Source organism: Gossypium hirsutum, chromosome D03 (assembly GCF_007990345.1).
Source record: "Gossypium hirsutum isolate 1008001.06 chromosome D03, Gossypium_hirsutum_v2.1, whole genome shotgun sequence".
Lineage (NCBI taxonomy): Eukaryota > Viridiplantae > Streptophyta > Magnoliopsida > Malvales > Malvaceae > Gossypium > Gossypium hirsutum.
In genome coordinates this window covers 7,429,878-7,444,522 of record NC_053439.1, presented here as the reverse complement: position 1 = coordinate 7,444,522, position 14,645 = coordinate 7,429,878, and the positions used below count along the sequence as shown (strand labels likewise).

At 34.8% G+C, this 14,645-nt stretch overlaps 1 protein-coding gene and 1 long non-coding RNA gene across 2 annotated transcripts; both read left to right on the top strand.

Moving 5' to 3' along the window:
* The first annotated feature begins 3,443 nt into the window (after positions 1 to 3,443).
* LOC107950919 (uncharacterized) lies at positions 3,444 to 4,518 on the top strand. Its single transcript, XR_001698264.2, has 2 exons — positions 3,444 to 3,857; positions 4,191 to 4,518. It is a non-coding gene; the product is annotated as an uncharacterized lncRNA (long non-coding RNA).
* Positions 4,519 to 12,181: 7,663 nt separating this feature from the next.
* LOC107950585 (PR domain zinc finger protein 2) lies at positions 12,182 to 14,330 on the top strand. Its single transcript, XM_016885464.2, has 2 exons — positions 12,182 to 12,820; positions 13,720 to 14,330. Exons 1-2 carry the CDS (start codon positions 12,584 to 12,586, stop codon positions 13,981 to 13,983), a joined length of 501 nt encoding a protein of 166 aa, XP_016740953.1. The 5' UTR covers positions 12,182 to 12,583; the 3' UTR covers positions 13,984 to 14,330.
* Positions 14,331 to 14,645: the final 315 nt, after the last annotated feature.

Genomic DNA, 14,645 nt, shown 5'->3' with positions numbered 1-14,645 from the left:
ATTTAGAGTAACCTGTGTTGTTCACCTCGCTTTCTCTTCTCCTTGGGGCTGACCGCTTGTTACTCTCTTCCGCCGTAATTCTCCCGCTTCTTATAGCATTTTCAATCATTTCATCATTCATAATTATGTCAGAAAAGCTTTTTGTAGCATTTCCTAACATATGCATAATGAATGGGGCTTTCAGTGTGTTAATGAACAGCATGGTCGTTTCTTTTTCTAAGAGCGATGGCTGAACTTGGACTGCGACTTCCCTCCATCTCTGTGCGTACTGCCTAAAGCTTTCACTCGGCTTCTTCTCCATGTTTTGAAGGGTGATTCTATCAGGAGCTATGTCCGTCACATGACTATACTGTTTCATGAACGCCTGTGCCAAATCCCTCCATGAACCAATCGTGGTACGACTCAATTGGTTGTACCATTTAGATTTTGCCCCTGAAAGGCTATCCTGGAAACAATGTATCAATAGTTGGTCATTGTTAATGTATCCAGCCATTCGTCTGCAGAACATGGTGATATGAGCTTCTTGGTGAGTTGTCCCATTGTACTTCTCGAATTCTGGCATCTTAAACTTGTGAGGGAGTACCAAATCTGGAACTAAGCTTAGCTCTTTAGCGTCAATCCCGCGATAGCTCTCGGTGACTTCCATCGCCCTGAATTTCTCCTCGAGCCATTTGCACCTTTCCTCTAGCTGCTTTGGTAACTCCTCCTTTATTCTTTCCTTTTTAGTTACTTCATCGAAGTCAGGAATAATAGAGTTAACAGGGTAGTTTTCGGGGTTAGAGCCCAATCTAGCTTGAAAGTTCGAAGCACTGGCCTGGGACTGCTGAGGCCTAATTGTGACCGTGGGTTTGTGCGGATATTCAGCTTGAGTTCGAAAATGTGGAGGAGTAAAGCCTGGAGGATAGAATGGTTCATTACCCACTTCGACATCAGCTATGGGACCTTTTCCTTTATCACCTCCTCCAGTTAATAGTTTGGTTAGCTTCGTCATAATATCATCTTGGGATTCTCGCATCTTCTCAGACATATCTTTTTGCATCTTATCTAACCGCTCTTGCACCTGTAGCTGAAGTCGGTCTTGCATCTCCTTCTGATGCTGTTCGAGCTTTTCCAATCTCTGATCCATATCTTTAATCTTTGCCCGAGTGCCGTATCGGTGTTGGGTTGGTTGGTTGATTTCCAGGTTAACTGAGCAATGATTTTAATTAATTAGGATCATTTAGAGGTGTTTAATGCATATGATGCAATGTAATGCAAATGCATGAGATGAATGCGAAAAGAGACGTTGATTCATGTTTAATTCTTTACTAGAAATCTTCACTAGAAAACAAATCTCTTTACATAAAGCGGATATATATATACGGCTTCCCCCTCGTACTCCAAGCGAAGACATCGACCATTCGGATATTAAGATGCATCTCGCGAATTTGAGCTCCTTTTTGTTTGATCTAGGTCGCAACTCCTTGCTCACTCACATTCATTAGCTTCTTTAAAAGATTGAGACCTTTGATGACTTTTGAATAAATTTTGACAATTTGAATCCTCAGGTCATGCGGCAAAGTCGTATACTCCTCTTGTTAGGCTATTACCTTTCGTGTCACGTTTTCGTAGATTATACTCAAACAACCGTATTATCCTCCACCTTATCAAGAAACCCGTTTTCCCTGGCAAGTTCTCTATTAACAACCAAACGTGAATCAACATCTCTTTTATATGATGAAATGTCATGCAGTCAAAATGTCATGCAGTCAAAACAAAACAACAAGTTAGTATCAATTATAAACATTAAATCCAATATGATCAAGAAATAAAAACTCCTAGTCAGGTATCTACTAAGGTTTAGAGTACTTTTACCTAAGGTAAGTTCCTAAAGCTCACTATATGAGGTTTAGTTTCTAGAGTAAGGGTACCCGAACCAGCATATTCCTCGATCCTCACCCATTATAGGCTCATGTGGATCAAGTTCAGTTCAGGGGGATACATTTCCCTATGGCTGCACGGAGATGAAAATCTCACGAAGACATAGGTACAGATGTATCCCGGAAGCGGTCCACTACCCTGCACGGAGGTGAAAACCTCACGAAGGACTAGTTTCTCGCTCCCACTTAAAGGGTAAAATGCAAAATGCAAATGCAAAGTCGTCAACTTTCCAAGATGAAAAATCAATGAATGCGAAGGGAACTCATGAATTTTTTTTAAAAAAACTTTTGATTTTCGACACAAAGACAAATATAATCAGTTTATGGCTCGACTCTCTAAAGTCACCAGTGGAGTCGCCAAGCTGTCGAAACCATTTTTTTGAAAACAAAAAATTTGGTTATCGACTTAAAAAAAACAAAAACTGGAGTCGCCACCGATCCTTTATTAAGGTGTGATCGGCCCACCTTAAAAAATAATTTTGGTCTGCGAAATTTGAGAAAACAGGTTCGGATTCAGTTACGCACGAGGAAGGATTAGCACCCTCGCAACGCCCAAAATTGGTACCAAATTGATTTTTTTAATGCTTCGGTGTCAAAAATTTGAAAAGATTTTAAAAGGTAACTTTTTATTTCATGAATGAATCAAAATAATAAGACATTCTTATTTCAAAGAAATAAAACACCACACCCAGTGAGTTAGGGCACAATGTTTTTAAATCTTCAAAATACCCGAATATTGCCTCTTGTTTCTGAAAATTCTTATTTTGAGAAGTCAAAATATCAGGACCAGTAAGTTTTAGGACACGATCTTCCTCAAGAATCACGAATGCCAAATATTTTGAAAATTTATAAAATATGTTGATTTTAATGCTTTGATGAAATCAATATATATAAAAAAACATGATAAAATGTTAATGCATATATAAAACACATATATAAGTATACATATAAAAATAATATGTATAGCAGAACTTATAATAATCTCCAAAAATATGTACGTATATTTCATAAAACATGTATATGCACAAAAAAAATAGGAAAAATGCGTCTGTATTGTAAAATATGAGTGTACATACATATATATATTTATTTATTTATAAAAACTATGAGAACAAAAAAACAAATATATAAATTATGCATGTTATTAAAATATGTATATGTATGTATACATATATGAATGCAAACAACTAGAAGAACAAACTAATATATGAAAAAAAGATAGATATAAAAGTATGTGGATATGTATGCATTTTTAAAAAAATAAAAGAAATGTTTAAGTATGAATATATAATGTAAAATATATGAGTAAAAAAAATAAAAAATAAAAGACGTATGTAAAATGCGTGCATTTTAAGAATATATATATTATATAAAGAATTATGCATATATGTACTATATATAAAAAATCGTATATGAATATAGAAATAGTAATAAATGATAATAAATAATATAGTAATGATTCTAAAAAATAAATTTGAAAGAAAATAAAAGAAATTACGGGAAAAAAGAGAATAAATAAAAAAATGAAATTAAAATAGAACAGGGACCAATCTGCGACACACGCATTATATGAGGGGGCCCAAATGGAAATAATCCGCCTCCCTAAAACGCTGCACCGCAATGGGGACCGATTTGAAACAAGGTAAAAACATTTAGGCTAAATTAAAAAGAAATAATTGACTTAATAAAACATGGCGCAAAGGGGAAGGACTTATTGCGCAATTCTCCCATTGAAGATTGATATGCGCGGACCCCCAAACTAAACAGTGCCATCATTGCTCAGTTTTAAATTTTAAAAAACAAATTTAGGGAAATATTTAGCCTTTCCCTTTGAAGCAGAAACTGCTTCTTTTGGGGTTTTCTTAACCCTTTGGCCGCCGTTCAGCCCATGCCCCGATTTCGTCGAAGGGGACACCAGCTCGACGACTCCGGCGAAAGGTAAGTCTCCCTTTTTCTTTCTTTTTCGTATTTTAAAGAAAAGAAATAAAAGATAATAATGAAATAAAAGCAAAATAGAATGAAAGAACAAAAATCTCTTTCCCTTTTTTATCATTACATGCGCAGAAACAAAATAAAAAGAAATCACTAAAACACTTCTAGTAATCACCTTAAAAATTGATATCTGCTCTATTATATATATATATATTTTCTTCTGTATTTTTTTTCAGTCTCCTCCCCATTTAGTACATAGATCTAGGCTTTTTATAGCCTAAAAAATACATTTTATTTACACAATTTTCTTTTTTAGACTCTTCTAGTCCACATTTGCAGGTGATCGTGGCGATTACAGCATGCGTAGAGGTGGTCGACTCCGAGTTGTGCAGTGACTGGAGTTGCTGGGAGCGAAATCGAGCAAAAAAGAAAAGGGTGACAGTTGTGGCGCTGTTGCTCTAGCTGTTTTAGGGTTTCTGCTGTATTTTTTAGGCTAGGTTTGGGTTAAATATGATATTTGGGCTTAGCAAAATTGGGCCCATTTATTGGTTTGGGCCCGGGCATATTTGGGCATGTACACCCATTATTGAGGATTGACGACTTTTTTAACCAGTTTCGAGGAGTATCTGTCTTTTCTAAAATTGATCTACACTCTAGTTACCATCAACTCAAGGTCAAAGAGACTGATGTGTACAAAATTGCCTTTAGAACTCGTTATGGATATTATGAATTCTTGGTAATGCCTTTCGGTTTAACGAATGCCCCGATGGCGTTTATAAATTTAATGAATCAGGTGTTTCAACCGTACTTAGATCAATTTGTAGTGGTTTTTATCGATGATATCCTGATCTACTCTAAAACTGAAACTGAGCATGATGATCATCTTTGCATTGTACTTCAGATACTCTAGGAAAAATAGTTGTATGCCAAGTTCAGTAAATGCGAGTTTTGGTTGTAGAAAGTCACTTTTTTAGGTCATGTAATGACGGTGGAAGGGATCCGAGTTGATCCCAAGAAGATAGAAGCTATTGTTGAGTGGAAACAACTGAAAAATGTACTTGATCTTTGTAACTTCTTGGGTTTAGCCGGTTACTACCGAAGGTTCGTTGAAGGTTTTTCTCTGATTAAGTCACCTCTGACAAAAGTATTGTGTAAAAATGCTCAATTCGTGCAGTCTAAGGCACAATAGCCTAGTTTTAATATGCTCAAGTCCGTTTTGACACAGGCTCCTATCTTAGTTCAACCGAAATTGGGTCGGGAGTTTATAGTATATAGTGATGCTTCACATATCGAGTTAGGGTGTGTGCTTATGCAAGACGGTAAGGTGGTCGCTTACATGTCGCGGCAGCTCAAGACACGCTAGGGTAACTACCCTACTTACAATCTTGAGCTAGCTGCAATTGTGTTTGCTTTGAAAATCTAGAGACACTATTTGTATAATGAAGGGTGTATTATCTTAGTTCAACCGAAATTGGGTCGGGAGTTTATAGTATATAGTGATGCTTCACATATCGGGTTAGGATGTGTGCTTATGCAAGACGGTAAGGTGGTCGCTTACATGTCGCGGCAGCTCAAGACACGCTAGGGTAACTACCCTACTTACAATCTTGAGCTAGCTGCAATTGTGTTTGCTTTGAAAATCTAGAGACACTATTTGTATAATGAAGGGTGTATTATTTACACTAATCACAAGAGCCTTAAATATTTGTTAACCCTAAAATAATTAAATCTTCGGTAGCGTTGATAGGTTGAGTTACTCAAAGATTATGATTGCACGATAGAATACCATCCGGGTATGGCTAATGTGGTAGCTGATGCCCTCAGCCGTAGAGCGATGACTGATCTGAGAGCAATGTTAGTTCATCTCAGTTTCGTTGAGGATGGAGGGCTGTTGGTTGAATTATTAGTAAAATCGATTTGGGTGGAGCAGATTAGAGCTAAAAAGTTGAGTGGTGAGTCGTTAGTTCAGGGTCTGCAGTATGTTAATTCGAACGAGACTTCTGATTTTAGCTTAAACAGCGATAATGTGTTGTGCTTTAAAGGTCAGATTTGTGCACCTAATGATAGAGAACTGAGGCGTTCAATCCTTCAGGAGGCACATAGTAGTCCCTATGTTATAGATCCTGGTGGGAAAAAAATGTACCGGGATCTTCGAGAGCTCTATTGGTGGCCCGAACCAAAATGGGAGGTATTTGCTTTTGTGTCCCACTATCTGACTTGTCAAAAGGTTAAGGCAGAACATCAGTTGCCCTCCGGATTGCTTCAGCCAGTTAAGACTCCTCAGTGGAAGTGGGAGCAGGTAACAATGGATTTTGTTAGTGGGTTGCCTTTAAGCCCCTTCGATTTAGGTCACCATTGATCGATTGACCAAATCCACTCACTTTATACCTATCCAGGTAGATTACTCCTTATAAAAGTTAGCTAAACTGTAAATTGCCGAAATTGTGACATTACACGAAATCCCAGTCTTAATCATCTCTGGCAGAGATCTGCGATTTATGTATTGGTTCTGGATGAAACTTTATGAGACCTTAAGTTCCCGACTTAATTTCAGCACTGCATACCACCCTCAAACTGATAGACAATCAGAGTGAGTTATTCAGATCCTAGAGTATATGCTTCCAGGTTGTGTAATAGACTTTCGAGGTAGTTGGAAGGAGTATCTACCGTTGGCTAAGTTTGCATACAATAATAGCTTTCAGTCTAGTATTCAGAGGGCCCCATACGAAGCTTTGTATGGTCATAGGTGTCGTACTCCGTTATGTTGGACTGAAAGAAGTGAACGTCGGATTCTGGTTCTGAGTTAGTTTCTGAAACTAAAAAAAAATTGTGAGAGTAATTCGGGACCATTTGAAAGTCGCATCTAATCGGCAGAAGTCCTATGCAGATTTAAAAAGAAAAGACATTGATTTTTCTATTAGTGATCAAGTTTTCTTGAGAGTATCACTATTGAAAAATGTCATCCATTTCGGACGCAAGGGCAAGCTAAGCCCAAGGTTCATTTGGCCTTATCGTATATTAAAGCGTATAGAACCTGTCGCATACCAGTTAGAATTACCACCAGAGCTGATTCATGATGTGTTTTATGTTACTGCCGATGAGATCAAATTGCGACTGGATTTAACATTCGAAGAGAAACCTGTCCAGATCTTGGAACGTGAAGTTAAGATTCTGAGGGAGAAAACTATTCCTCTAGTGAAAGTTTTATGGCGAAACCATGGTACCGAGGAAGCCATGTGGGAATCGGAAGAATCAATCCAACGGATGTATCTGTATCTATTTGACTCAGGTAAATTTTCGAGACCGAAATTTCTTTTAGGGGGAGAGAGTTGTAACACCCTAAAATTTTAAGAATTTAATTGTGAGAATCTGCAGTAATTAGATTTCTGTAGCTCTGGTCCTATGCTCTACTTTCGTGTTTAAGGTCTGAAGTTCGAGTTATATCTTTAAAAGTTTTATTCTTTTAGAACTATCCTTGTCCATGCGGTATATAGTTAAAGGTAGTTCTGTAAGAATCTATGTCAAGAATGATCCTATTGGTTCACTGGTTAAGCATCTGTCTGTATTTTGTCTGGTCTCGATTTTGAATCCTATCATATGCGTTAAGAGAATTTTTTCTAATTGTCGGAGGTATGCTGGTGATTAAGACAAACTTCATTAAAATTTGGTCTGTGTGGCCATATTAGTGCAAAGTTCGCACGGGTAACGGACACGGGTGTGTGCCCAGGCCGTGTAACTCACTGTTTGTGGTACAAAGACACACGACCAGGGACACGGGCGTGTACCTAGGCCGTGTGAGTCACACAGGTAAGGACACGGGCATGTGTCCAGGCCGTGTAACTCATTGTTTATGCTTCGGAACCATATGGGCAAGGCACATGGGCATGTGACTTGGCCATGTGGCATGTTATTGGGGCCCGAAACCTATTTTTGAGGCCGAGAAGGTTACTTAACACTGATACTAGCCTCTTTAATGTACAAATGATTAAATTTGATTATATGAGAATTGTCTGATACTCTGAGACTGATCTGTGAACTACATAGTTATATGTATACTATAATGCTTATTCTGATGTTGATGTGCCTTATTAATTGTGAAATAAATTAGAATGATTGAATACTTGATATGGGCATTTGTGTTCTGCATTGGCATGGGTTGGGATATTGTGAAGGAGGAAGAAATCTGTTCTGAAATTGTGGCTACGCCACAATGAGAATAAATATAATTCTGGAGCTTGTTGCATACTGATCTAGCAGCTAAGCTGCGTCTCTGTAAAAGTGTCAACGAACACTTTAAGGTGTGCAGGGTTGGTTGGGCATTGAATGTCCTTAATGGTGTGTTGGGATGGCCGAAGACGGTGTGTAACGGACTTGAATAAGGATATTGCATCTGTATCTGATTTGTACCGTATACGAACTGAAATTGCATATATATATATGTAACTGATCTGCTCTAAATCTGAACTGAAATTACTTCTGTATCGAATGAATCTCTAAATTTAGAACTACTTTATAAATGAGTAGTAATTGAATAAATTTCTTTTGCGCACTGAGTTCACAACTCATTTCGTTATTGGTTGGATTTCAGGTTGTTCCCAGTCTTGAACGGGTCGGTGCCGCGGAAGCTCGATCAAGCGCTTATCTTGCTTTAAGTAGTACATTAAGAGTTTCGGTAAACTATAACAGTATGACTTTGGGAGACTATACACTTATTTAGCTTTTGTGATGAATATTATGTGAAGCATGATTTAGTTTTGTTTTGTTGTTTGTGTGGTAATTGATGAAAGATGATGTAACTCTCTAAATTTGGACTGGACGTCTAAGCCGAGTTTAGGGTGTTACACAATCAAATTTGCAGCTTGGTTTTGCCTTGATCAAAGTTATAGACGAAGAAGATGGTCACGTCATTGATTAAGGATACACCCAACTTGTTGGGCACATAAATTAGAGGCGTTAATTTATAGCATGGTAATGATTGAACAATAGTACTTAGTTTAATATGCGGCACGTATGGTGTAAAAAGAATGTATGATGTATAATGCATGAACAATAGTACTCAGTTTAATGTATAGCATGGATGCCATTACAAACCTTTTGAGTTTAATCTTGATGTACGCAGTGGCGGACCAAGATATTAATCTGGGGGACAAGCTAAAATTAGAAGTGCTATGTAACAGTCAATTTAAACATATAAACAATCGGTTCAAAAGAAATAGTATTCCAACATGACAATCGATTTAAACATATAAAAAATATATTCAAAAGAAGCAGTATTCCAACAATTAAGACGAAATAGCTATCATTAGACACGATTAACTATTTTTTATTCTGTTTTCACAGGAATGCTCACTATTTCACAAGTTAACATTTGACATAATTTTAAACAAAGTGACCAAAGTTTTCTTCCTCCTTTTCACTTTGGCCGAAACTTACTATAACATTATCTAACTATTTTTGTTTCATTTTTACACTTTTAACAAGTTAGAATCTGTCTCCTAATCATATTCCATCCAAAAACATACACATTTCACTTAATTTTATAAGCTTCCAAGTTCCATCAATGCCCTTTAATGGAAACTTTTAATATACTTGATAAAACAAACAAACAAACAAACAAAAACTATTGGTACATATATGTAAAACAAGTTTCAAACATTCAAAATCTATGAAAAGTTTGAAGAAGAACATACCTTATACTTCAAATTTGGAGAAAAAATGATAAATAATATTTTTTTTCTTTTCTTTTTAAGCACTAATATGAAGAAGAAAGATGATAAAAGCCTCTTCATCTTTTCTTTTCTTTATATATATATATATATATATATATTATATTATATTACTTATAAAATATTATTATGTTAAGTAAACTATTAAATAAATATTAATTTATTATTTAACAAAAATATCATTCAAAAGTCATCATGAGTAATTTAACTTCTTCAAGAAGATTATCTCTTTGTTTTTATTAAGAATAATTTTTTTAATATTATTTTTAATCCTATAAAAATATTGGAAGAGCTTACTTATATTTTTTGGAGGGCTATAATATAGAGAGAGAGGGGAAAATTGCAAAAATCTTAAACATTGAAGAGTCTACTTATATTTTTGAGAGGCCATAGTGTAAATTTACAAATGACTAAATTGAAAAATATTAAACATGCCCCCCCTAGGCCTCAACATGGCTTCGCCATTGGGCTTTTGGCTTTTTCTACAAAGAATTTTAAACTTCACATTCAGTATTTTCGGTTTGATTTATTAAATATATTTTTTAAACCTCATATTTTTTTAGGTAATTATGTTTATTTTCTTTAAATTAAGATTTATTTTTTAACTTCATGAATTATTTATTTATTTTATTATTTTTCATATGTAATTATTTTATTAGATTATTTAAGTAATAAATTACATCTCATTAAAAATATTCCGCATACGAAATTCCACATCATCCCGCTAACTTTTTTAACGGTACTTTCATAAAATCTGTTAAAAAAAGATTGATAGCTAAAAAAAAACTCAAAAATACAATTAACACCATTTTATAAAACATATAAACGTTAAGCCAAAAATAAATTAAATCAAATGCTTCCCCGGTTGGTAAGAGGAAAAATATAGTATTTAGAACAAAATTATGGTTAAATAGTGATAGTTAATTTTATTTTTTTTTCCTTCTTAATTTTCTTTCAGACCTAGACATACCTATAAAGCAACTTTGAAGAAATTTTAACCTCTCTGTATCCATTTTAAAAAATTATTAAATTATGAATTATAAATCGATTGAATCACTGATAAAAGATTTATACTTAAATTTTTAAAGTAAAACTTATATTAATATCGAATTCGGTCCCTCGACAATTCTTATGTCTTATCCGAAATAAGTTAGATAGGTTATAATTGTTCCTTTTAGTTATTTCCCATTTTTGCAAATAGCAGCCCCTGGTATAATTCTTTAGACAAGAACACCTTGAGGTTATCCCTTATCATTGGGAGTAACATTCTTAACTTCACTCAAAAATATTAGAAAAGTAGCATTGTAAGTGTTTTAAATAAAAAGGTGTTTTGGTAGGCATTGGTCGAATTGGGGAGGCAAAGAGTAGTCTGTTTTAACAATCTAGTGGTCCAATTCTGGTGCTTTTGGCCTGTTATGTAAACAACAAAATGTGTGCTACAATCAGCTATTGGAAATGAAAATCGGTGCTTGCATTGCATTACATTACAGTTTCGCAGTGGAGCTTATTGAGTGGTTAATTGCACAAATAGTTATAAATTATGATTTTATGTTCTCAAAATATCTGTATCATATTAATTAAAGTCTTTTAGTAGTTTAAATTTTCTTTAGACGTTAAATTCTAACTCAGGTATCATATGAAGTATATTTAAGCATATGTATACAAATTTTAAAAAAAAAATTAATACATCAAACCTAGATTATCATGACAATAAGTATTCAAACATGTTAAATGCGTATAATATTAGATTTGAATTAACATTTAACATCTAAACTGATAAATTAGTGTAATAAATATGATATAAATTAAAATTCTAAAATTTTAAAATTAATTTAAAATCCGACCACAATTTAGTAAAATCAGTATAATTAACCTTTCTTTTTAGTGCTTGCCATGTCTAAAATTACGTTATACAACTTTGAGGCATAGCTCCAAACCTCCAACATGGGTCAAACCCTTTTCTCTTCATTACAACAAACTCTTCCTTCTGAAGTATGAGATTTAGGGTTTTGATGGAAAACAGGTATAATGATAAAAAATATATTATAGACTATATGGGGAAGTGGAAGTCTGATGGGCAACACGATGCGATTATAAGCACACCACATCTTCGTTTTTAGTTATTACCTAATTCTCTACAATTAATATCCTTTGAATGTTTTAATAATAATAAAAATCCTTTGAATAATTTAAGGGACCTAATTTCGGCATATTCCGCCCTGCAAACTCTCGTCAGATTCTGCCTCCCTCTCTGCTTCTTTCATTTCCTTTTAATAATAATATATAATGTGACCTCCCATTTATGGAATCACGATTATGGCCTTGTCTTGATGGAATAAAATTTTGCTGTGTTAAATAAGTTGGTAAAACAGGGGGAACCTAACTCCAACATATGCATAATACATGCAATAACATAAACATGTAAAAATACTTGACAGAAAATATAAGGCCCCACCTGAAGCTTTTTACAACCCATTTGCATGCATACCATGGTCCCCTGCTCTGTTCTTTTTACCACCCATTCATGGATGATTAATTTAAAAAATACACTTTCCAAAACCAGGAAAATAAAATCATAGCCAACTCATGTTCATCAATTACTTCACCCAAACTCAATGGTTTCTTTTTTCTCTTTTGAGATTTCAACACATTAGGGTTGTGAAAAGCTGTACAGCTTGAGACAACTGTTATTATTATGATTATTATGAATAATTATAATTATTATTATAATAACAATGGAAACAATTTATTAATTTTTTGGGGGACCGTTAATAAAATGTTTCAGTATGTTTTTTTAGTTGTCGTTTTGTCTTATTTTTTGTCTCTTGGGATTGCTCTTGTTTTAACGCAGAGTACAACATTTGTCTGAAGCCAATCAAGCCTTTTTTTAAAAAAAAAAAAAACCCAAGTTTTCTTCCTTTTCCCCTATAAATCTCCTATATCTTCTCTTTTTGTTCAATCTTACCTAAAACAGTTGATCAAAACAATATTGAAAGCTGAGCAAACATGGGTGGTTGTGCTACCAAGCCCAAGGTTTTGAAGGGTGACGAACCCGAGATCCCTGCTCCAGCACCGTCGAAAGAGGCGGTTCCCGAACCAAAGGAGGCTGCTCTTGCTGTTGCTGCTGATGGTGAAAAGAAGGTGGAAGCTGATGAGGTTGCTAAGGACAAAGATGTTATCGATGATGATGCCATTGATGATCAATCAAACAAGAGACGATCTCTTAGTAACTTGTTCCAAGAGGTATCTGTTTCTAATCCTATAACTGGTACTGCATAATGCATGTGTACTGTAAATTGAAGAAAGGGTTTAAATTGTATTCGTTTTAGATGTGAATGGAACTGTGTTTATTACTAAATTTGATGAATGGTGTTCTAGATCTTTTGCTTTAGTGGTTGATGTGATTTCCGTTAAAGCAGGGATGATGGAATCTTTCATTTGAATACGGTCATATATCTGTCTTTTCATTATGCTGGTTGTTGAACAGCATCTTTTTCTTCACTTTTTTCTTTGAATTATAACTGGTTTTTCTACTGTTTGGTTGGTAAGAAAGTGAAAGCAAAGCAAAGATTCAAAAAGTAGATTGAATAATTCCTCATATGGTTGGTATTGTCTATCAAGCTACAAAGCATGAGATTATAACATATATGTAGATATATAAAAAGGAAATTTCCTCAATAGTACATAAACTGATGGTGATAAATATATTGTGGTTCTGATCCAAGATATATAATTTGATGGTGGGCACCATATAATGCATCAAACTAGTGGATTTAGGCGAACAAACTGGCCCTTCGAGTACTTTCCGTACCGGTTTGTTCTGTTCATTTGAATAATCTTCTGCAACTTAACTCATTGATGATGTTTTAGGGTGCTTTATGATTTCAAACATTTTGGAATGTATGTGGAATACTTTTCTAGACATCCTTATCTGTAAAGCTTCATCAATCTGCATTCTTATGTTTGTTTGTTTTATCAATAATGTTGCACTGTGGACTCAACTTTCCCCAATGGTTCATTTATCGACTACAAAAGGCTCCTTGATACATATACATATAGATCTACTCCAATGATATTTGTTTGATAGACTTAAGCAAGTGTGGGAGGTTTGTTTTATTAGCTTAACTGTTATCCTTTTACAGAAAGAAAAGGGGACAGCTGAGAGTGATACCACACCATCAGAGCCAATGAAAAACGATACACCGGAGTCAGCGCTACAAGAATCTTCGGAAATAGCTAAACAAGAGTCGTTGGAGCCCGTGTCTATTCCTTCCGGGAACATAGAATCAGCTCAAGCAGTGCCCAAGGCAGTAGCAGCAGCAGCAGCAGTTGTGAATGTGCCGGAGACACAAAGCAAAGAAACGTCAGCCGGCGAAAAGAAAGACGAGATGCTAGTAGCAAACTGAAGTATGAGCAGTAATGTTGAATTAGGTGTGTGATATAATTGGAAGAAATGAAAAATCCTACTACTAGGAGGGAAAGCTGCTGTATATGTTTGTCGTAGAACCAAGTAATTCACTTGGTTTATGGACATCTTTTGGGTGAACTTTGTATTTTGTTGTTCTTGAAACATTTATTATCGTTCCTAAGAAATTGTTTTTGGATATCATTATCCTACTTGTTCATATGGGATCCTTAGATTGAAAATATGTTCAATGATTGAGTTCATGCAGCAGAACCCTGTTTTAAGAGTTTTGATGTTTGGCTTCCACAAGTTGGCTTGTAATTGTTTGTATGAGAATGTGGGTGTTCATTTCTTAGTAGAATTTTTCTTTGCCATTGCTTTTTCTGGTTACTAGAAAATAAGAAATTATGTGCTGTTATTTTACAAAGAATGAGTTTGGAGGGTACCGAGGAAGGGCCAAGCTGTTGGATTTGTCCCTTTCTTCTTCTTACAATTATTCCAAAGCTGAGAAAAAAAAAATTGGTACCTTACCCTATGAAAATCTAACAGTTTTGTAATTTACATGCAAAAGAATCGACTAAATTTAATAATTTATATGCAATAAATTAGTATAAATCGAGTATTTAAATTTATACATTTTTTAATAATTTAACTAATTTTTCA